The sequence below is a fragment of the Guillardia theta genome, assembly GCF_000315625.1.
Source record: "Guillardia theta CCMP2712 unplaced genomic scaffold GUITHscaffold_7, whole genome shotgun sequence".
NCBI classification, from domain to species: domain Eukaryota; class Cryptophyceae; order Pyrenomonadales; family Geminigeraceae; genus Guillardia; species Guillardia theta.
The window spans coordinates 530,551-551,102 of record NW_005434667.1 but is presented as its reverse complement, the minus strand read 5'-3'; the positions used below and the strand labels follow the sequence as shown (position 1 = coordinate 551,102).

General features: G+C 52.9%; 7 protein-coding genes across 7 annotated transcripts; 3 read left to right on the top strand and 4 right to left on the bottom strand.

Moving 5' to 3' along the window:
- Positions 1-9: 9 nt before the first annotated feature.
- On the bottom strand, positions 10-1,587 carry GUITHDRAFT_64830 (hypothetical protein; the record flags this gene model as incomplete). The annotated part of the gene is made up of 7 exons (XM_005839848.1): positions 10-129; positions 183-321; positions 375-500; positions 548-612; positions 663-735; positions 808-905; positions 955-1,587. 7 exons carry the CDS (start codon positions 1,585-1,587, stop codon positions 10-12), a joined length of 1,254 nt encoding a protein of 417 aa, XP_005839905.1.
- Positions 1,588-5,059: 3,472 nt separating this feature from the next.
- Positions 5,060-6,574, bottom strand: GUITHDRAFT_161110 (hypothetical protein). Its single transcript, XM_005839847.1, has 7 exons — positions 6,439-6,574; positions 6,162-6,287; positions 6,086-6,106; positions 5,984-6,034; positions 5,569-5,774; positions 5,476-5,516; positions 5,060-5,431 (listed from the first exon to the last, which is right to left on the bottom strand). The coding sequence occupies exons 1-5, from the start codon at positions 6,562-6,564 to the stop codon at positions 5,721-5,723; spliced, it is 378 nt and encodes a 125-aa protein (XP_005839904.1). The 5' UTR covers positions 6,565-6,574; the 3' UTR covers positions 5,060-5,431; positions 5,476-5,516; positions 5,569-5,720.
- Positions 6,575-8,270: 1,696 nt separating this feature from the next.
- GUITHDRAFT_195477 (hypothetical protein) lies at positions 8,271-8,950 on the bottom strand. The gene is made up of 3 exons (XM_005840070.1): positions 8,650-8,950; positions 8,481-8,577; positions 8,271-8,428 (listed from the first exon to the last, which is right to left on the bottom strand). Exons 1-3 carry the CDS (start codon positions 8,929-8,931, stop codon positions 8,316-8,318), a joined length of 492 nt encoding a protein of 163 aa, XP_005840127.1. The 5' UTR covers positions 8,932-8,950; the 3' UTR covers positions 8,271-8,315.
- A 1,608-nt stretch (positions 8,951-10,558) lies between these two features.
- GUITHDRAFT_101373 (hypothetical protein) lies at positions 10,559-11,788 on the top strand (the record flags this gene model as incomplete). Its single annotated transcript, XM_005839846.1, has 9 exons — positions 10,559-10,565; positions 10,696-10,767; positions 10,826-10,890; positions 10,968-11,084; positions 11,128-11,206; positions 11,260-11,329; positions 11,378-11,447; positions 11,634-11,694; positions 11,748-11,788. 9 exons carry the CDS (start codon positions 10,559-10,561, stop codon positions 11,786-11,788), a joined length of 582 nt encoding a protein of 193 aa, XP_005839903.1.
- Positions 11,789-13,825: 2,037 nt separating this feature from the next.
- On the top strand, positions 13,826-14,081 carry GUITHDRAFT_56219 (hypothetical protein; the record flags this gene model as incomplete). The annotated part of the gene is made up of 2 exons (XM_005839845.1): positions 13,826-13,914; positions 13,958-14,081. Coding segments are annotated over 2 exons (213 nt in total), but the record flags the coding sequence as incomplete, so codon positions are not given.
- An 879-nt stretch (positions 14,082-14,960) lies between these two features.
- On the bottom strand, positions 14,961-16,631 carry GUITHDRAFT_133328 (hypothetical protein; the record flags this gene model as incomplete). The annotated part of the gene is made up of 1 exon (XM_005839844.1): positions 14,961-16,631. One exon carries the CDS (start codon positions 16,629-16,631, stop codon positions 14,961-14,963), a length of 1,671 nt encoding a protein of 556 aa, XP_005839901.1.
- Positions 16,632-18,596: 1,965 nt separating this feature from the next.
- GUITHDRAFT_161108 (hypothetical protein) lies at positions 18,597-20,537 on the top strand. The gene is made up of 12 exons (XM_005839843.1): positions 18,597-18,643; positions 18,793-18,939; positions 19,117-19,182; positions 19,432-19,490; positions 19,543-19,599; positions 19,702-19,761; positions 19,817-19,867; positions 19,924-19,970; positions 20,017-20,121; positions 20,168-20,226; positions 20,278-20,320; positions 20,367-20,537. The coding sequence occupies exons 1-12, from the start codon at positions 18,613-18,615 to the stop codon at positions 20,386-20,388; spliced, it is 747 nt and encodes a 248-aa protein (XP_005839900.1). The 5' UTR covers positions 18,597-18,612; the 3' UTR covers positions 20,389-20,537.
- Positions 20,538-20,552: the final 15 nt, after the last annotated feature.

Genomic DNA, 20,552 nt, shown 5'->3' with positions numbered 1-20,552 from the left:
GCGACAGGGTTAGACCTCCGACGTACACCTCCCTCCTCGCCCGCCCCTCACCGTCTCCACCGTTGGATCCTGCGCGCAGAGTTGGAGGAAGGCGTACTCTGCATCGGTGAACTGCACAAGGTTGTAGTCCTGGAGTTGGGCCAAGTAAGCTGGAGGGGAACAAGATCCTGTCGCATCCGAACCTGGTCGAAGACTCGGTCGGCGGGCCATGGCTGAATCCCTGCTTGACGGATGGCTTTGGCGGAGTAGAACTCCTCGTCGCTGACCTCTCGCCAGTCTTTCCTCTTCACGTCCCCCTTGACCAGGAAGAACTCGTAATGACTGCGAGCGCGGATGAGAGACCACAGGGCATCGTCAGGCCCGGCTGTACTCACGTGAAGGTGTCGGGATCCAGCAACTCTACAAGACGGTACTGCTGCTCTTGCGAAAGTTTCTTGGCCCGGGCCAGAGCATCTGGAGCACCTCCGAGGAGCCTGTCAAGCTTCCACAGCTTGGGGTTGCTGGCCAAACTCTCAGATCGCAGCTGCAGGTCAACAGTACGAAGCACCTGAAGCCAGCGAACTTGATATCGAGATCGCTCACCGTGTCGATCCACTGCATCAGCGATGGAACCTGAGGGGATCCAGTCATGATGATCAAGCCCCAGCACAGCGAGCCTTCACCGTGTAATCGACTTCCTGCGGGTGCAGGTACATGTCCGCAAACGTGGAGTCTCTCTCATTCTCCATCGCCCACCTCCCCGAGTATCACCAGGACATGCACACGAGGAGGAGCAGGAGACAGCGAGGGCAAGGGGACATGTTTCACCTCTCTTTCTCGCGCGTCTTGATCCTGCTCGAATCAGGAAGGGCCTTGAACACCTCCCGTCCCAGCGCGACTCCTTCCTTGAAGTTACACTCCCCCCCCTGAACCATACTGGGGCGTCATCAAAGCCTTCATCACGGACAGAGATACCTGCAGCAGCGCCAGGGCTTCCTGCATCAACATGATCTCCCGTCGACCCAGCGCCGAGTAAACGAAGATGTGCATGATGCCTCCTGGTTTCAAGCGCTCACAGAGCGCTCTCAGGCCCTTGACAGGATCGGGGAGATGGTGAAGAACTCCCACGCAGTTGATGAAGTCGTAGGTACGGTCGAGCTTTGCAACATCATACAAGCTCATGTGGTGAAACTGCGCGTTGTTCGGATTTCCGACCAGGAAAGCTCTTTCTGCCCTCTCCTTCGCAACCTTGAGCGCTTCTGCCGATAGATCGAGAGCGTCAAAATGCTTCGCACGGGGGTTAAGGTGTGAGAGGTACTGAGCAGTGACTCCAGTCCCGCATCCTGCATCCAGAATCTCGATCTCGTTGCTCACCGGTGCATGACCGTGCACGAAGTTGTACGCGTGTGTATACGACCAGCGATGGTTGTAGCCGCACGTGACTCCATCAAAGACAGCTTCAGGCGGATACGGATACGCATCGTACAGCCCTTGAACCTTTCCTGACACCTCCTTGATCGCATCATCCTTTGCTAGAAGCCGGCCCCGTCCCACATTCTGTACTTCATCGGACACCCCGACCTCTATCTTCCCTTCTCTAATCGACATTGCCAGGCTCGGAATGCTCGACCGTTGCTGACATGATGATGATTTGGATAGCTGGAGCCCTCCTCTACGCTGGAACACTGTTCCTGAAGTCAAGCTGAAGCCGTGTGCCAGTTCAAGGCCTGAACACAAGAAAACGACGAGGAGTTTGTTGTGCATTGGATAAAAAACGAGACAAAGTAACAAGTAAACAATGTTTCAATTCATCTAGTTTTGACTCCGAACGGATCTGAGAAGCTATCAGTCAGTTGGAACTCATCAACGTGTTGTGGATCCTCATATCGTCAGGGAAATTCTCTCGCCTACGATTTGGGGCCATGTCACAATATTCACCTACTCTACCCTGGCATCTACAACCCTCCGCTTTGCTCCCTCTATCTGAGTCTTGTCCCATCTGTCTACGTCTCGCTTCGCCTGCATATTCTTCTCCTCTCCTCTCCTCTCCTCTCCTCCCTTCTGTTGGGGCCACCCCCCATAGTCGTAAGAAATGTGATGCTAGCAGTGATGGCCGGGCTCGCACTGACTAGTGATTGTAACGGTGCGTAACGGTTTGATAGTTTCAGTTTGATAGAGCTGGGGAACACACTTTCATGGAGGAATTAGGGGGGCAGCACAGAGCAAGAGGACGATAGATGGCAGGAGGAGATGCACATGAATGCAAAAGCAACACAGAGCATGAATCATGGAAAGACAGGAGAACACTTCAACATTCGCGGCTAGATTCGTTTCTTTTGAATCGTAGCCTTTTTTCATGATGAGTCCTATGCTGTCCCGTGCATGCTACAATAGACAGTTGTTCACGTTGTTGTCCTCTTCGATCAGGTGCATAATGCGCAAGAATGGAATGCCGGCCAAGATTTCTCATAGATACTAAATTTGATCTGCCTGATGCCGAACGGGCGTCGAGCGATTGAAATCGATAACGAGGTATTTCATATCGAGGTTACCGCGCGCGGTCATGCTTTTTTCTCGCAGCTGATCTCCCCAGCACATGGAAGTGCTAAGAGCTCAGCTGTAGACGAGGACGAGGGCGACGGAGCTCGGACAAACCCTCCTTCGGACAACAGGTTCAGATCGAAGCTCGAGAAGCTGTAAGACCTTGACGATAGTTGAACCTCATTTTCGAGGCTCCTTTCGTGCCTTGAAGGATCCCACCTTCCTCGTCATCCTGATCTGACTAGTTGCTCATCCTGATGCATTTGTCCTGAACAGGTACAAGAATGGGCTCCCCGCCCCCCGCCCAGACTCGAATGCGGACAGGTCAGACCTCGCACCATCCGCGCCCCCGCTCGATCAGATTTGGCGTTCGAGCTTGTGGAGCACCAACATGAGTGAAGCACTGGACGCTCGTGAGCGCCGGCACTCGAGCGCGTCAGACCCTTCCGGGGATGAGGGTGGGGAGAGTTCAGGCTCCTCGCAGGAAGATACGACAGACAGGGAAAAGGACCTTTCGCACTCAGAGTCAAGAAGCAACAGAGGAGCTGGTCCCGACCATGGCGAGAAGTCTTGTTGTGTGCTGCCGAGTTGCGAGTACGGCTGCTGTGCAGGAGCGTTGAGACCAGATGGCTGTGGTCCAATGGCGAAGCCTCGCAAGTGAGTTCATGTGACAAGATGTTTGTGGATACTCCTGTGGTTTGGTTGCATCTTTCACCTTCGACTCTCCTCGACTGTTTCCCTCATGTCTTGCCCCCTCCTCTGGCTGTCTGTGGTTGAGACATGTAACCTGGTCGCACAGGTGTCGAGATGTCGCTTGTTTCGCCTTGTTCGTCATCGCGTGGGTGGTGTGGCTGCTCATGTTCTGGGTGCTTGCAACTGAAGGATGTCCCTCAAGCTGCAACGATCCTCGCAGGCTGATCTTCGGGACAGACTCGGTCACCGGCGAGACCTGCGGGACAGGGAGGGAGGCAGGAAAACCTAACGTTTACTTCCCCGACCCCGTCAACCCCTTGAGCAGGCGCTTCTGCGTATCGCGTTGTCCCAGCACGTTGTCCGACGACCCGTCGCTCTCTATCTCCCTGGGCCTCTACAGGGGTGTGCTATCCTCGGAGACGAAGCAGACAAACTGCCTCACCACCGACAAGCACAACTCCTCCTGCTTCTTCCCGACGTACCCAAGCATAAACATCCTTTGGAAGTGCGTTCCTCTCGCTCCCAAGGATCTGCGGGAGGCCTCGAGAATAGGCTTCGCTTCCAGCGCAGTTGCCTACACGTTAGCCAACCAGTTCATCGCTTCTCCTGTGGGGCTCCTTGGCGATATCATCTCAGAGCTCCAGACGACTTGGAGGGTGATGGTTTTGTGTGCTGTGGGCCTTGTCATCCTCTGCTTCCTCTGGCTTCTCTTCCTCAGGGTTTGGGCCCGATACTTCGTCGTCTTTCTTATTGTCTCCCTCCTCCTGGGTTCCATCTACGCCTCCTATCTTGCGTGGCGGAGAGCCGGGATGTTCTCCAGCTCCGACGCTGTGTCAAGGCAGCTGGGAATTCCTGCGAGCTCGTTGAAACTCTCCCCGTTCGCGTCTCAGATCTTTGCTATCGTCTTTACCATCATCAGCGGGATGGTCCTCCTCCTCCTCATCGCCTTCTGTCAGAGAATGATGGTCGCTGTGCGGCTCATCGAGGAGGGCGCTCGAGCCGTGACGGACATGCCCTCGCTTGCCTTCTTCCCTCTCTCCCTTCTGGTCTCGGTTCTCCTCCTCTACGCCTGGTCCGGCTTGCTTGGCCTGTTCCTGCTGAGCTCCTCGCGCTACGATGTCGTGCTCGGGACCTACGAGAAGCTTGTCATCTCGCCAACCGAGAAAGACAGCTGCATGCAAACTCTGCTGTCCTCCAACCCCCTCAACGTCACCGTCAACTCACGGACCTTCTCGCACTCGCTCTCCTTCCAGGAGGCCGGCAGGTTGTGCGTCCTGTACTCTGCCAACTCCACTATGGCTATCCAGGGATGGCAGCTGGGAATCTCCACGAGGCTAGAAAGAGCCGGTGGAAACTACACAGGAGCTGAGGAGATGATAGCGGGGTCGGCGGCAAGGGCCCCAGACCTCAAAGGATGGATGCTCGGGGGGTTCGCAAGCTCGCTGCCCTTCAAGGTCTCGGAGGTGTCTGAGATCTTGTGGGTCTTGCACGTGTTCCTGACCTGCTGGTCCCTCGCCTTCGTCGCCTCGAGCTTCAAGATGATCATAGCGGGAGCTGTGGGCCACTGGTACTACAGGGAGGGAGGGGACGACGAGCGCGAGCAGGTCAGAGGGCTCCCGCTGTTCAGGTCTCTGCTGCGCTTCATCTGCTTCCATCTCGGGACAGCTGCGTTCGCCTCCCTCGTCCTCGGCCTGCTCTGGATGACGCGGTTCTTCATGGAGAGCAACCTCAAGAAGCTCAAGCAGCTCCGCCTCCTCCCGCTCGTCGCCGTCCTCATCTGCATCATCCAGTGCTGCTTGTCGTGCTTGGAGAAGCTCGTCGAGTTCCTCAGTCAGAACGCCCTCATCATCGCTGCCGTGCACGGGGAAAGCTTCTGCTGGTCTGCCAAGAGGGCCATGTCCCTTCTCATGGCCAACATTCTCCGGATGGCGGCAGTCAGCATGGTCGGCCAGATGCTCCTCCTGATGGGTCGCCTCCTCATCTGCGGTCTCCTCGTGGCCTGCGCCTACCTGTACATGAAGAACGATCCCCTGGACCAGCTCTCGGCGCTGCATTCCTCCACCCCCGTTGCTACTCTCATCCTCGTCTTTGTCCTCTCCTGGTTCGTCTCCGGGCTCTTCATGGGAGTCTACTGGCTGGTCCTGGACTGTGTCATGCTGTGCTACTTCGACGACAGCTCTATGGACGAGCCTCGTCCCATCACGATGAAGATCGAAGGGTGAGGAGGGAGTGGCAGGAGGAGTTGCTGACAAGAAACCGCAGGCGTTGGAAGAGGAAGAAACTTCTCTGCTTCGACGACGCAGGTGAAGCATGCATGCCGTGTCGCTGTCCCCATCCCGCTCACACACAGTGCAGTCGGTGGACGAGTGTGAGGAGATGGAGAGAGATCAGTAAAGCTCAACTACGAAGTGAAGATCAACCACGACAGCACATCGTTCGAGTTGGGGCAACTAACTTGTTTTTCCTTGCTCTGCATTATATTCCTTCCTCTTATTCAACATCCTGACTTATGAAAGGAATCCCAGCGTGTTGCCGTTGGTCTTAGCCAGACGAATCAAGCCCTGCAGCACGGATCACCCTCCCCTCCCCTTCGCCTCTCCTCGCCCCCATCCCTCCGCTCTCCTCCCTCAGGGTTTGTTCCACACAGAACATGATCCTCGATATCACCGTCCTTTTCTTGACGCCCCTCCCCACAACCTCCCTCCCCCACGTCAGCTACTCTTTCCATCTTCCTACCATCCCCCATTCAACCTCCTACAAGAACACACACCTGGCGCTTGTCCTTGGGAACGCCAGCATAATTGCAAAATTCCGTGATCACCTGAACACAACGCTCACCCACCCTCTTCAGATCAGGTCAGCACTAGCTCGCCTGCGAGTGTAATGTAATCCCCTGCTCCCCTTGCCGTCAGAAATCTTGTACGCAGACGAACGCATGATCCTCTCACCTTGCCGCGAATCTGATTGAACTGCTTCTCCCCCACGACCGACCGCGCTAGAATAACGATGGGGCTGAATGGACCGAACGCCGCCTGCTTCCCCATCATCGACCATCCGACCCTCTTCGTTCTCGTCTGCCACGGCAGAACGTCAGAGTTGTTGCACGACTGTACCTTCCTCTCAGCCGTTCCACAATGCGCGTCAAATCGCAAGCATGTTAGGAGCAGAAATACAGAAATTCTTGCTCATGGCAGCAATGCGCTGAAAAACTTGTGTGGTGCTCACCATCGATGACTTTGCGGACAAAACGTTCTTGTTGAAGTTCAACGATGAACCGGAGCTGAAAGCATCAACAGCAAGCAAGCTCCCCAAGCACAAACATGCCGCTAACACGATCCCAGACGTTCGCATTGTAATGCCTGCGATGTCAACGGTTCGTTCAGTTCACGAGCTGCAGACCGAAGAATTCTGGATCTCAAATAATGTACACTCATATTTCCTTCTAAATCTCAACAGCATGGAGTAACACACTTCAGCAACATGCAATGGAATGGGTATTCCATTTAGGCAGGCGCTTGCTTCAAACAGCACATTACGGCAGACATTACGAGCACTGTTGGCACGTTACATTCGTCAGAGCAAAACACCATGCGTCGTCCTCCCCTAGCTCTTATCATGAACCACAGCATACAACCATCTCACGCCTTGCTCTTCCCTCTACATCTCCTCCCTGACCCGCCTCCCGCTGCCATGAACGCTCAAAGACCGAGAGGGTTGTGTTGAATTCGAGGGGTGGGGGTACTGGATCTGGTCTTAATTGTAGGGTAGGGTGAAAGCATTTTAAATTTCTCATATCAGAATACCCCGTACTTTGTATAGAAAGAAGGGGTAGGTAAATGAAGACATGTTCCAGTGTAGCTATGGTGGGGTGTAGCGATTCGGGGGGTCATCAAAACCTCATAAGGGGGTATAAAGGATCCAAAGGGGGTGAGAATAGTGGTGTTTCCTGGGGTAGCATTTTGATCAGAGGGGGTAGGGGTGTCGACACGGATGTTGGGGTCCAAGGATAGGTGATTCCTGGTGATCAGTAGGGGTGGGTCAAAAACATGGAGGGGTGGGTGTGGAACTGTCCATGGTGAATTGGGGATTTACAGCTTTCAGAGGAAACAGTAGGTAGGGTGGTGATTGTAGGGGTGGTTACAAGCTCAGATTGCAGTGAAAATGACAGGTAGTTGGGTAGAGGATCTCCCATGTGTTGATTTGTAAGGGTGGGGTGGTGATGAAAATGGGGGTGGAGGGGTAGCGTATCCCGTCAGAAAAGGTCAGCAGATCAAAAGCGATTTTATTAGAATTAATCAGCACTGAAAATGATGATTCAAATCAATTCAATTAACATCATGCGGCCTGAAGTCCGATGGCACTAGTAACTTAAAAATCACTGAGTACCGTACCGTCCGGCGAGGCCAGTAGTAGTCACTGCGCCGCCGTCCCGTCACCTCAGTACTACTGGGTGGGCCCGGCACCGCCCCGGCGGCCGGGCCCCGGCACCGGCGACGGTGCCAGGTGACGGCACGGTCACCCGTGACCGTGACGGTGGCTGCCGCCGCTGTCGTGACTCCCGTGACCAAGGCCGGGCCGGGCACTGACGCAGCCAGCGGCGACCGCGGTGGTGGCGGCTCAGGCGACTTGATGATCGGACTCCCACGCTCACACTGTCAGCCGGTTAGTACAGCCTCACAGTACGGTCGTACGGTAGCCTTGAGCAGCGACATCACGGTTCAAGTTTGAATTCATCATGTTAGTTCTCTCATCGTCATCATCGGATTATGAAACTAGTGGACCCCTGAGCAACTTGAACCTGCCCGGTGCCGAAGTTGAGAGATTGAACCTTCCTCGCCGTCTCAGCTTGGCAAACTGAATTTCGTACTAGGCTCATCGCCATAATCGGATCAAGTCAAGTTGCGACCGGAGTCCCGATGTCACATCAAGTAGATCAAGCCTTTTGAAGCTCCAATGATGCCATGTGTCTTCGTGACAAGTAGACTGCGATTGATACATCTACCGACTGAATCCTGTCACAGGCGGCACGGGCAAAGGGATCACGTCTTCGGCCCACATCTTGTGCTTTCCATCAAAGATTTATTCCATCATGAACCAGATATTTACATCGGCATCAAGGTGAAGGTCTGAGTCTCGACCTGAGAGATTCCCTGGATTCCCTTGATCTTGGCCAGGAACTTCTCCTCAGGGGCGAACTTGGCCTCCTCCCACTTGCCTGCAACGAGTTTAGTTGTGTCCACATCGCGTCATAGTGCAAAAGAGTGCACCATATTTGTCAGCCTCGAGAGCAGTGATGATCTTGAAGTCAAGGCATCCACCGCAAACAACGCGCTGAACGCTCTTAACGCCATCGACCTTCTTGACCTGCACTCAACCTCAGCGTGGAACTTGGTGCATATCCAGATGGAACATATGTCCAACTGTACTCCGACTCACCTCAGCGAGAATTTCGTTGAGAGCATTCTGAGCCTCAACAAGAGATTTCTTGTCGGCGTCAGCAGACCACTTGCACCTCCACTCGCGAGCAATGGTGTCGAAAGAAACGTTGGGAGTGATGTCAATCATCTTGCTCTGGGCAGCTCCTCCACGAAGAGAGATCGATCGGGAAGAGAGAGAAGCGTGGGAGGGGAAGGTAGCACGGAGAGAAGGAGCAGGAGCAGGAAGGAAGGCGCTGGCAGAAGCGGCAAAGGCGAGGAGAACGCTGCTGCGGAGGAACATGGGTGGACGAGGATCTGCTAGATCCAGTTTTTAAAGGGAGTAGACGTGTAGGGGTGGTAATTATCTTGGGTGCTTCCATCAGAACTGTAAAAAGGGTGGGTCCTACCCATATAGAATTCTCTCCAAGGGGGGGTACTCTACGAAATGAGAGGATGGAGTGGGTGGGGGTGAGACGGAATCCAGGGTAGGGTAGGGCGCTTGTCCTTATGTGAAGGAATCTTCTGTTAAGTGCGGATCTACATCCGGTGGGTAGGGTACCATTGAGTACCCGGGTACTGCTAGTCAAAAAATGAGATATATGGTGGGTAGTCCGGATCTTGAGCTCAAATGTACCGAGTGTGCATACTAGGCTCAACAAAGTTAGTTATTGAATGACCCCACCCCCTCTTTGTGCTGTACAGGTAACCGTGACAGGGGTACAATTGCTGTAAGAAATTCCAAACTTTTTTTTCAAACTGATCCATCCGCCGGGAACCCGGTGACTCGGCGCGGTCGGAACATCCGGGCCGCGCCCTGGCCGGGCCGCGGACTCAGTCATCGGCCGCCAGACGCCGGTACGTACGGCACGGTACGGTAGACTACCGTACTACCCGGGCCGGGGGGCGCGGCCCGGCCGCCCGGCATACGGCGGCCGGGCCGCTGCCGCCCGCCGCCGGAGTCACGTCCGACGTCGGCCGCGTCGGATGATCACTGAGTCACGGACAGCCTCAGTGACACTGTGCCACATCATCACTAAGTCCGATTAACAGAGTCAAAACTCGGACTCCGGGACTCCCGGAACCGTTCGGCCCGGAAGCCTGCGGCTTCCGAAGTTCAACCGTCACGGCGGCCGGCCGCCGTAGCGGATCGCCGCCGGATCACCGTGTGCCGCGTGCCGCCACCGTCACCCTTTACTCAAAGTCACCCTGTCACCACACAGCATGCCGGCGGCCGCCACTGACGCGCGGCCGGGCCGTGGGTGATGCCCGGTGCTTGCCCAGTGCCCGGCCGCCAGTGATTAAGGCTTCAGTGAAATCAAGATAAGATTTTGCTGACAAAAAGCCCTTTAAAAGTATCCCTGGGGGGTGGTGAGGGTCAGGGGTGATGGGGTACAGGTTGAGGGAGGGGATATTTTTAAGTGCTAATGAGGGGTGGTGTGATCGAAACGGGGGTTCCCAGCGATCTACCCTGCATACATACAGACATGTGCTGCAAGTGGACAAGGACAAGGGCAGGGAGTGAGATGGAGGCAGGCTATCGGCTGAGAGTGATGTCACTGAAGCGACTCCGAACCTCTCATGTTCAGCCTAGCTAGTGAAAATTGTGTGCGAGAAAAAAATATGTGATTTTCGCTTGTGTAGATGCGTCTCGCTCAGTTCGAAAACTGGTTATATGCGTCTGTAATCCTTATGCCAGGCAACTCTTACAGCTAGCCTATATGCGGCCAATCGTTTTCATATTAAACTTATTGGTGGTTTTCTTGTCCTATGGAGCGTACAGATTTTACAAGAGACAGGTTTGGAGAGTTGGCGTTTCCCGATACACTTGACAATCTCCCTTTTTAGATTTCATTGCGTTTTTCCTTTACACAAGTGAGTTTAAACTGAAAATGAATTGACTTTGCAACGCTAATGGTGGAGCGCAAAGAATGATTGGTTTGGTTCCATTGCGCTCAACTTTATGACGAAATACAACACAGCAGGTGAATTTCGTCTCCATCTCGCTTCCTCGCTTCTCTCGCTCTCCTCGCTGACTCTTTGCCTGTGTGTAACGAACCTGAATCAGGAATCTATGACTCCCTCCAACGTCTAGATCTCAGGGAGAACTCAAATCTTCTCGAGGTCTGCATTGGTCCTGGTGCTGCCCGCAAAGTCTGAGGTTCCATAACTCCATATTGACGACAGAGATGTTGCAGGCGTTGGTCTCGAAGAAGCTCTACGATACCAAGGAGTGAAGGTCATCGGCGTTGACGTCTCCAAGGTGACAAGTGTAGACCATCGTAGCTCATGCGACAAGAAAGCATGCGAATTTCAAAATCTCACTGCGCCTTTTCCAAGGACATGGTGGAACTGAGCAGTTCCAAAATCGCTCAGCATATACAGGATGGAAGGGCGAAAGTTGTTCTTGGGGATGTTCACAACCTTTCTTTCATCGAAAGCAACAGCATCGACAGGGTTGAACATTCGCCTATCTTCTTGTCTTCATTCCTCCTTCCAGATCTTCCACATGAACTGCTGCTATTTCTGGGAAGATGTAGAGCAAGCGTTGAAGGAGCTCCTCAGGGTGCTGAAGCCAGGTGTCAGCTGCTCTTGGTGGGGGAAAAGCTGGTGTGATGCTGGCTGTGTGCAGGAGGAAAGATGCTCTCGGCAATGAAATATAGAGCCATCAAGAAGGGAAACCATGACCCTGCCATCTTCAAGTAATTGTTCCAAAAGAACTGGAAAAGCTCTAATTGATTTTGTCGCAGAAACACGGATCCAGAGTCTTACTTGAAATCCCTTGAGAAGGTTGGCTTCGTCAACATCGAAAGCAGTCCGGTCTGAACTTGATCTCTTTGATCGCCAGCATTTGCTCGAGTCCCTCTCTGTCTTGTCTCCTTGAAACGTTTCTACCCTTCCCTCAATGATTGTATTTCTGCATCTTTCATCATTCCTCTACACATCCTCTGCCAAGCGACAACTTGTCAATAGCGTTTCCTTGCCTCTTCACACTCGTTTGCTCAGGTTCAACTGCAGTCTGGCTGCACCGGCATCAACGCCAAGTTGGGATGCCCCGTCAGCTCACGTGAGGATTTGATGGCCCTGACCCTCGTGGGGGGCTCCTGACCGCATTCGCAGGGATGCACTACACAGCCGTCTTCTCCTCAAAGACAAGCTAATGCTGTTCTCCCTCCTCCTTCTCCAAGTGCCTGTTTCTCCGCCAGTCGTGAGGTTTCCCTGTGGTTTCAAGTAACCTTGGAACCATCCGGCGCTGGTTCTTTGCAACCCGGCTCTCTGGTAGTGACCCCCCTCATGTCTCGTGATCGGATGCGATGGCTCAAGCCCAGATCCTTGTAGGCCATCAACGTTCACAAATGTACAGATGAAGTTCGAACCTTTTTGGAGCGGAGATGGCAAAGTCGACATGCAAATATAGAGCAGCAGACGGCAAAGAGAACAACAAGCTGCAACGGACAGTCAGATGCTCAGCAGACAACGAACTGATTATATTTAACCTGAAAGTAAAGAAGAAGTTTTGTCAGTGGGGGAATTACGTAAACACATAGAGCACACGAGCTCTTGGTTATCACTGCTTTCTCCGCACGATCCACAACTTTCGGACTCAAAGCTGAACGGCGTTTGATCAGTCGCTGGCGGACTAGCACATTCACAGATCACTTGATGCCGATGGTTCCACTTCGCTTCTCCGTTGCTCCCGTTGTTCGTTCACAACCATCGAGAGCAGGTTCCTGGTCAACACCTGACTCCAGGACTGTCAACTGTTGAGAACAAGCTTTTCTCACCGCACCTTGGAGAGCCACAAGACCAACATCGTCATGATCGCGATCGACATCACAACGATCATGAGCACTCTAGTCCTCGTCATCAGCGTCCTCATCAGCATCGCCTTCCCTCCTGCCGCCTTCGGCCAAGGCTCCTTGCCATGAGCGTCGGAGGGACCGGAATGGTTTCGGGGCCCGGGGTGACCCGGCGGCGTTTCCACTGAGTTAAAAATGGAGTTAAAAAGAAAAAAAACTTCATCTAGATATTCACAGTTTTGACTGGGCTTCCGGCGGAGTGCGATGGCCGAGGAGGAGAAGGTAAGAGGGTTCGAGGGCAAGAGAGGGAGAGGGAGGGGAAGAGAGAGTGAGGGAAGCGAGCGAAAGAGACAAGGAAAGACAAGAATGAATTCGTTTCAAGTTTGTTGCATTGCGGATGAGCCTGAAGTGTACTGATGGGCGACTTGGACAACTGACCTGGACTGCTCGAGTATGGAGACCACTCATGTCTGTGAGTAGACAAAGTGAAATACAATCAGAGATCAACTTTGGTAGCTCGCAACCCTCCATGCGCTGATCGAGTTGTGCTAAAAGTGAGGAGAAGGTTTTAGCGGCGGAGGACTTGTCAGATTCCTACCAAAGGTCGATTAGTGTATCAGTCCGAAAGCCTCCAAACTTGAATCTCCAATGTTAGTTGCTGATATTTCGGCTGCAAGACCAAGGGGAACGAAGCCTTCAAGAGGGGAGAGTTCGATCGCGCGTTGGATCACTACACCAAGGCCTTGGAAGAAGCCGAGAACCATGTCATACGATCGAATAGGAGCGCTTGCTACTCTCAGCTCGGTCAGCACCAGCAGGTCATGGGTCCCTCGCTCTCATGTTCCCCTGAGTTCCATGGAACAGGCGCTCGTCGACGCTGAGGAAGCGATCAAGCTTGCTCCTGGCTGGCCGAAGGGTTACTCGAGGAAAGCAGCGGCGCTCTTCTTCCTAGGAGAGCTGGATCAGTCGCATGCTGCCTACTCTAAGGCACTGGAGCTTGACCCTAAAGACGATCTTGTTCGACAGGTGGGCTCACTTCTTTCAAACTGCCATGTTCACAGCGCTGGTCTGTTCCTCGACAGGCGCTTGCGGACGTGGCGCTGGAGCAAGTCAGGAAGACGCGGAAGCAGAGACTAGAGAAGATCTGTAGGAGCCTCAAGTCTCATGTGAGTTTTGGTAGGACGTGCGATCCCCGCGGTTGATAGCAGATGCAGCAGCCGCAGCCGCAAGTTTACTTGAACGATCATGGGTTAGACGGTGATCGACCATGTTCGCACATCATTCGTTTGATGACTCGATGCAGATGATGATATTGCGGTAGCGTCAGAGGGGCGTGGAGGGTATCTTGTCGGTAAGTAACGGCCCTGCATGCAGCTACTCTGTCGGAGTCTGCACGGGAACTCCACGGTGCAGAGCCTCTGGCTGGGCGACAACATCATCGGCGATGCTGGGGCGACATCGATAGCGTCGGTCTTGCGAAACAACAGGTCGTCCCAGGACTTGCTGCACCCCGCTGACTCCGTCGGGCAGCGCGTTGCTGGAGATCAATCTTTGCTCGAACAGGATCGGGGACGACGGGGCGACCGCCCTCTCGGACGCGCTGAGCGTCAACCAAACCCTGACCGAGCTGTACCTCAATAGGAACAGCATCGGACAGAAGGTGAGCAAGGTTTCCTCTCGACCCCCTCACGTCTGATCAGGGCGCCTTCGCTCTCGCGCGGGCGCTGGAAGTGAACGTGTCGCTGATTCGGGTTGGGCTGAGCGACAACCCGGTGCTGCAGGTGCCCGACGGGTCGGGCCCTGGCTGGCTCTGACGATCCTGTGGAAGCAATCGAATGAGATCAAGAGAGCCATCGATGATCAGCTCTGGGCAAACAGAAGCCATGAGATGTACATGCTTCTTTGCCAGCGCTTAGAGGTGGTGGTGTTGAGAGCGAGTGGGGCAGGTTGGAGCAAGACTGCAAGTACAGTTGCAACCGTCTCTGCATGCCGAAGGTCATTGACAATCGTGCAAACTTTGATAGAGGATATTATGAATGCTCGGCTGCTTTCTAACTCGTTGTGTTGTTTGCACCAGAACGCCAACGATCCATCGTCCTTTGCAGAAAAGACGCTGCTGTCGGAGCAAGGGCAGAAGTCATGCTCGATTCAATAAACCCGGGACACGTGAAGCTTTCTCAATACATTTCATCCACACGAATATTCACCCTACAGTAACTTCGTCATGCACTAATCCTTGACCTATTTCTGCTCAGCCATAAGCTTGTCCGTTAAATTAACGCTATCCGAGGCGGAGCTTTGGAGGTCAAAGCGATGGCAACGATCCATGAAACTGATGGGACGAGCGTAGGATGAACTTAGTCATGAACAAAATGAAGACAATCGGCAATTTAGACTTGTAGGGCTTGACATAAAATCAACACGTCATCAATTTGAAACTCGTCGAGTGGTCCAACTCAAAAGACAATTTTTGTTCTAAATGCTGGACATCTTCCCTGGTACGACCTCTAACGAGGGGAGGCTGCGAGCTCGTTTATGGCTGCGACTGAGACTGAGGGTGACTGTCAGTCAGTTCGTCGCTTTCGCTCTCGCAGCTTTCGTTAAAGTCAAATTCGACAGCGTTGCGGTGAAGAGAGAGGAACTCGTCGAAGCATTCCTCTTGCTTCGTTCGAAAGGCCGCCTGCCATCGTCGAGCCCTCAAAAGCTTTCTTTCAGTCTTCCTCACTTCTCGCTCCGCGTTTTGAATCTCATTGACACAGTCGTTGACCAGTTGCGAAGTCATCGAGCAGAGCGAACGGACGTCGCCTTGAACAAGCGCCATCATCCTTTGTTTTTCTTGGTCCGCTTTCTCCTTCTCTGCAAACGCTCCCTTCTGCCTATTAACATCTTGCCGCAACTCATGGATCAACTTGGAGGCTTCTTTCCCCGCTTGTTCGATCTCTTTCTGCAGGGACATCGCAGCACTGTATGCATAGTCGCATTCCTTCATCACAGTCCGAGCCTGGATTTGGGTCCCATCTTGGAATCTTCTCAACGTTTCCTCTAGGTTAGAGCACTTCTTGCCAGCTTCAACCAGCTCCTTTGCTTGCAAGTCTATCTTCTCAGCTCTTGACTCGAATTTGAGGCTGAGCGAGGTAAACTCTGCTTTCAACTTCTGGTTCTCATTCTCTAACTCAGTGATCTGTGCCATTGCGATTTTCTTGTGATTTTCCTTGTTGTTCCTTGAAATGGTCTCCTCCAACTCTGCGATTCTCTTCTCATATCCCTCGATGATCAAGTCTTTCTCTCGCAACGTCTTCTGTAACTTCTCTAGCTCATTCATCGCTCCAGGTCTCTCACTCTCAGTCGTCACCACGGGTTGTATTGCCTCGGGTCCTGCCAGTATTGCTGAGTTCCATTTGGAGGAGCTTTCTCTAACAGGACTTGCTGAGTTCCATTTGGAGGAGCTTTCTCTAACAGGACTTGCTGAGTTCCATTGGGAGGAGCTTTCTCTAACAGGACTTTTCGCTCCGGCGACTGGCTCCAGCTCAACAGTGACATCATTCGCACTGGTCAAATCGACCCGAACGACGCCAACTTCAAGTGAACAGGAAAGGCCTTCTCCTGCCCCTTCACTTGCTTCACTTCTCCTCTGCTTCTGTGCTTGCATATTCTCGTCATTTTCCAGAGTTCGTTTCTTGGCGGAATCGGCAACGGAGCAGGACACCTCCCCCTGCCCTTGAGGTTTCACCCGGCCCTGCCCTGCCCGATCTCCGTGAGAGTGACTTGGGTTGTTCAGGACCCGAGAGCCAGCGGCTGGTTCTAGAGACGAAGGGTTTCTTGACAAGGAACCTCGCATACTCTCAGCGGCAGTCTCCTCGAACACTATCTCAAAAAAGCTTCCTTGCTGTGGGCCTGCCTGCGAGGAATTTCCTATCACGATCACCTGCCCACTGTGCAAGTCATGCCAACGATCTCTTTCGAGCCTTTCAAGGTTTTCTCCGACCTTGAGCTGCGTTCCGTTGCGTGAGATGTCTCTGATGAAGTATGCTTGATTTCCATCATCTCCTGGTCTTCTCGAGACCTCGAAGTGCTGCTTGCTGACGGTGACTAGACTCTTGTCTGAATTGGTGATGTGAAACCTTCCAAACTTGAAGCTGTCCTCCTCGAGCATGATTCTTTGGCCGTTTTCAATTATTAGATATCCCCAATGCTGATTGGTCATGGTTTGGAGGACAGCACAGAGCTCAAACGCCCGTGCAAAACTCTTACCGAATCGATGATGAAGTGCTTCTGAGCTGATTCAGAATGAAGAGCAAGGGTGAGGCAGGGAGGTACGAGGGACAAGACAAGATTGAGAAATAGGGAGGTTCGACCAAGACCAGGAGGGAGGGAGGGAGGGAGGGAGGGAGGGAGGGAGGGGGAGGGAGTGTCCTTCAGGTGAACAGGGTTTGTGGATCCACGAACCTGTTTTTCTTCAAAGTTTGCGAGCAAACTACTCCAGGGGTACTTACACCCCACCTATTTACGATTCAGATTTATTTGCCAAAAATAAGGGGTATTCATAGTTTAATGTCGTCAATTACTTGGGGTACTTGAGCTAAAAATTTCGCCAACTTGCGAGAGAACAAAAGAATAGGATGAGGGCGATGCCATTACAAAACAAGATAAGATAATACATATATTATTTTTGTGTTTAGCTAATCTAAAATACCAAATATGGAAGTCCAGCAAACAGTCATTTTGATGCTCTCAATTTTCAAATTATAGATAAACTTTTCAAAATTGGATGATCCTCATATTGGCGCGTGCGGAAGGGCCTTTAGCAAGGGGTGGAGCGGGTGAGGCAGGGATCCTATAGGGGTCCGTCGAGGGGATAAGGGGTAGGGTAGTCTTGACGAGAGGCAGCATCGATGGGTGGGGTGGTAGCTGGATTGCAGGGAATATGACGGGGTAGTCCTGGTATTTGTAGTGGGTAGTCCAAAGGTCTTGGTTAGGGGTACTCTGGCCAGAGTCCAGGTGTTGTAAGGAGGGTGGGGTGGTAGGACAGCGAGGCGCGGCGACGATGGCAGAAAAGGTGGCTTGCTGACATGGAGGAAGAGGAGGGGACGTGAAGCGAGAGGACGAGAAGAACAGAAGAGGAGATGAATCAAGGCATCAGATGAGATGAGTGGACGAGGATAAGGTGGTTCAAGATGGAAGGATTGTTGAAGGGGTTGGATGGTGTTTTGCAGAGGATCTCGACGGGGATTCATGTTGATGGTAGGAAGAGGTATGATAGAGAGCGATGCAGGACTGGTTCATCTGGCCTGGTCTTGCGAAATCGAACGTGCGATGCTTTGATGCTGAACACGAGAAGTCTTGTGTTGCAGCCGATAGTTGTAGCTAGGGGTTCAGGCGTGCGGGACTGGCCTTGGCCAAGGACTTCCATGATGGCAGGGTTAGTGCGTGCAGAGATAATCGATTCTGGGTGAGATGCAGTCACACATGGAATGCATATGGCGGCTTTCCTTTTCTTTCTGGTTACATTCTCTGGCGCGAGTTTTCAGAACTCCAGTATCAGCAAGACTGCAGAGGGGAAAGGGCTGAACAGCATGATGCACTTGCTCTACGGAGCAAGAGGTTATAAACTTCCATCAGCAATGGCGTGCGTTAGCCAATCTCACTTGAAGTGCACGGCCCCTCTTGCACTGAGAAACACCGGAAGGCCTGCACCCTCACCAGTCAACCAGAACCTCAGCCTGCCCTGGTCACGTTGATCTCCATGGCACATTTTTGTCATCGAGGAGCTTCCACCCTTCCCTCTATCCTTTGTTGTTGCACTTCTCTACTCTCTCAACCCTTGCATTGAAGCGGTATCGTGAGGTTTGGTGAGCACGCCTCTGAAAGATGCACAAATGTCGCCTGAAAGCTCACTGCGCATCATTGGATCATATGGAATTCCGCTCCTTATCTCAAGTTTCTTCTTGGGTCTACAGGGCGCACGATTGTTCTATTGCAGCATTCAATCATTGACACGGGGGTCGGTTAGAAGTCTGTTGAGTTCTACAAGTAGATACTGATAATGCAACCTTCCAGCAGTTTAGACATAGGAAGGGGAGGACCGTGTTGCTTTAGATGGGGAGACAGGAAGCTGAGCCGTCAATGACGTGGTGGATTGATCTCTTGTCGAACAGGTCGACCTAGCATTAGATGACGTTGTCAAGATGGACAAATCGTCCAAGGGCAAACCTCGTGGTCAGTACAGTGTTCACAGAAGTGCGACGTGCTGTGTCTTTTCAATCTCCGTGGCCTGTGCTTGGAGAGTTGTCTGCTCGTGTTCTATTTGAATTGCTTCCTGGACCCAACTGATTCATCATCTTCCTTTGGACCTGCCGATGTTACAGGAAGAGGCGGCGGAGGCAGAGGAGGAGCTATTCGCAGTGGCCGAGGAGGAAACGTCGGCAGACGTCCTGCGCCTTACGCCAGACGAGGAGGATTCGGTGGAGGAGGCTTCGGACGCCCTGCAGACGTATTTGCGGAACCACCAACAGGTTGAATGCAATTCTTCATTCTTTCTGCCTCTGCTTTGGAAACTCGTGCTAGCATATCTGCACGGTTGAAGTCTCAACCGCGTGGTTTGTGGTTGCACTGATGGACCGAGCTTCTCATTAATTTCTCAATCATCAAAGCGTCACTTACCCTCCTGCAAGGGATAAAGTTGGTGGCAGGCGGATTTTACATGCATGATGATCGCACGGATCCTGAGCCGGCGGCGCCCAAGGAGCTTTCCACTGGTATTGACGATAGCGGTCCTTCATCTTGTTCAACTCGAGCGTTGTCGACTTGCCCTGTTTTGTGGAAGCTGTTTTCAGTTTCTAGTGACAATTCATGGGCCCAAAGAGTCTGTATCATGTTTCAGCTGGAGGATGGGTTGTTGTGGCTCTGAGAAGCATTTGTCTCGCGCACTGCTCATCTCATCTTTGCTATCGATGGCAAGATTCTTTGACAGGTTAAACTCATGTTTTTCGGAATGTTTTCTGCAGCAGGTGTGAAGATGCTCGTGTCAAACCTGGCCCCCGGAGTTACGGACCAGGATTTGGAGGTCCATCCAGCTTTAAAATTGCCACTGGCATGTTTTTAATCCATCGATATAGGAGCTCTGTGAAGAACACGGTGGACCTGTGAAGAGCGCCGAGATCTTTTACAAGAAAGTAATGCTCGCAAATGCTTGTTATCTGACCTGCTTCGATTTTCTCGTGCCTTGTGTCTTGTGGAGGGAGGATCGTCATTCCGAATCTCTGATGGTCTTGCAGGATGGAGCCTCAACTGGTCAGGGTGAAGTTGTCTTCAGACAGAGAGCACATGCGGAGAAGGTCATTCTTGCGACGAGCTCGCCCTGTTCCGAGCTTCTTATCATCTCTGCGATAGGTGCTCAAGGGCCTTCAGGGAGTCCCGCTCGACGGTCTCCCTTTGAAGCTGGTACAAGTTGTGCTGCACGTCCGGTTGTCACTGAAGCTCCTGCTCTAATCCTCCAGGCGCTTGTTGGCGTCCCAGCTCAGGCCGCTACCTCGCAGCCCACAATGTGAGACAGGTACCTGCCCCCTCGTTGTTGCTGACCCGCATGGCAGGGTGACCATCACTGGCATCGGCGCTCCCGCACGAGGAGGCTACGGAGGAGGGGGTTTCGGAGGAGGAGGCTTCGGTGGAGGAGGCTTCGGAGGAGGAGGATTCAGGTTTCAGACTCCTGTGCATCTTGGCTGAGGCTCACGCTGTGTGTAGGCCTAGACGTGGCGCCGCGCGTGGACGAGGAGGACGCGGAGGCGGTGGAGGCGGTGGAGGCAAGAAAATAGAGCATGGGGACGTTGCTGGCCCTGTGACTGTAGTTGCAGGTGGTCGTGCTGCGCCCTCCAACGAAGATCTGGACAAGGGAATGTGAGTAGAAGAGGGGAGGAGAGGAGAGCAGCTGAAGTGTTCACAGGGACTCCTACTTCCAGAAGTGATAGCGCAGTCATGCAGAGCAGAGGGAGGACAGAGGAGTTAGTTGAGCGCAGTCTGCCCCTCCTCTCCTCCCCTCTTGTTTTCCTTGGATCACCAAGTGTGAGATCTTGCAGAGGATCGCTGACAAGTCTCTTTAAAATCGAATTGAGATACCTGATACCTCTCC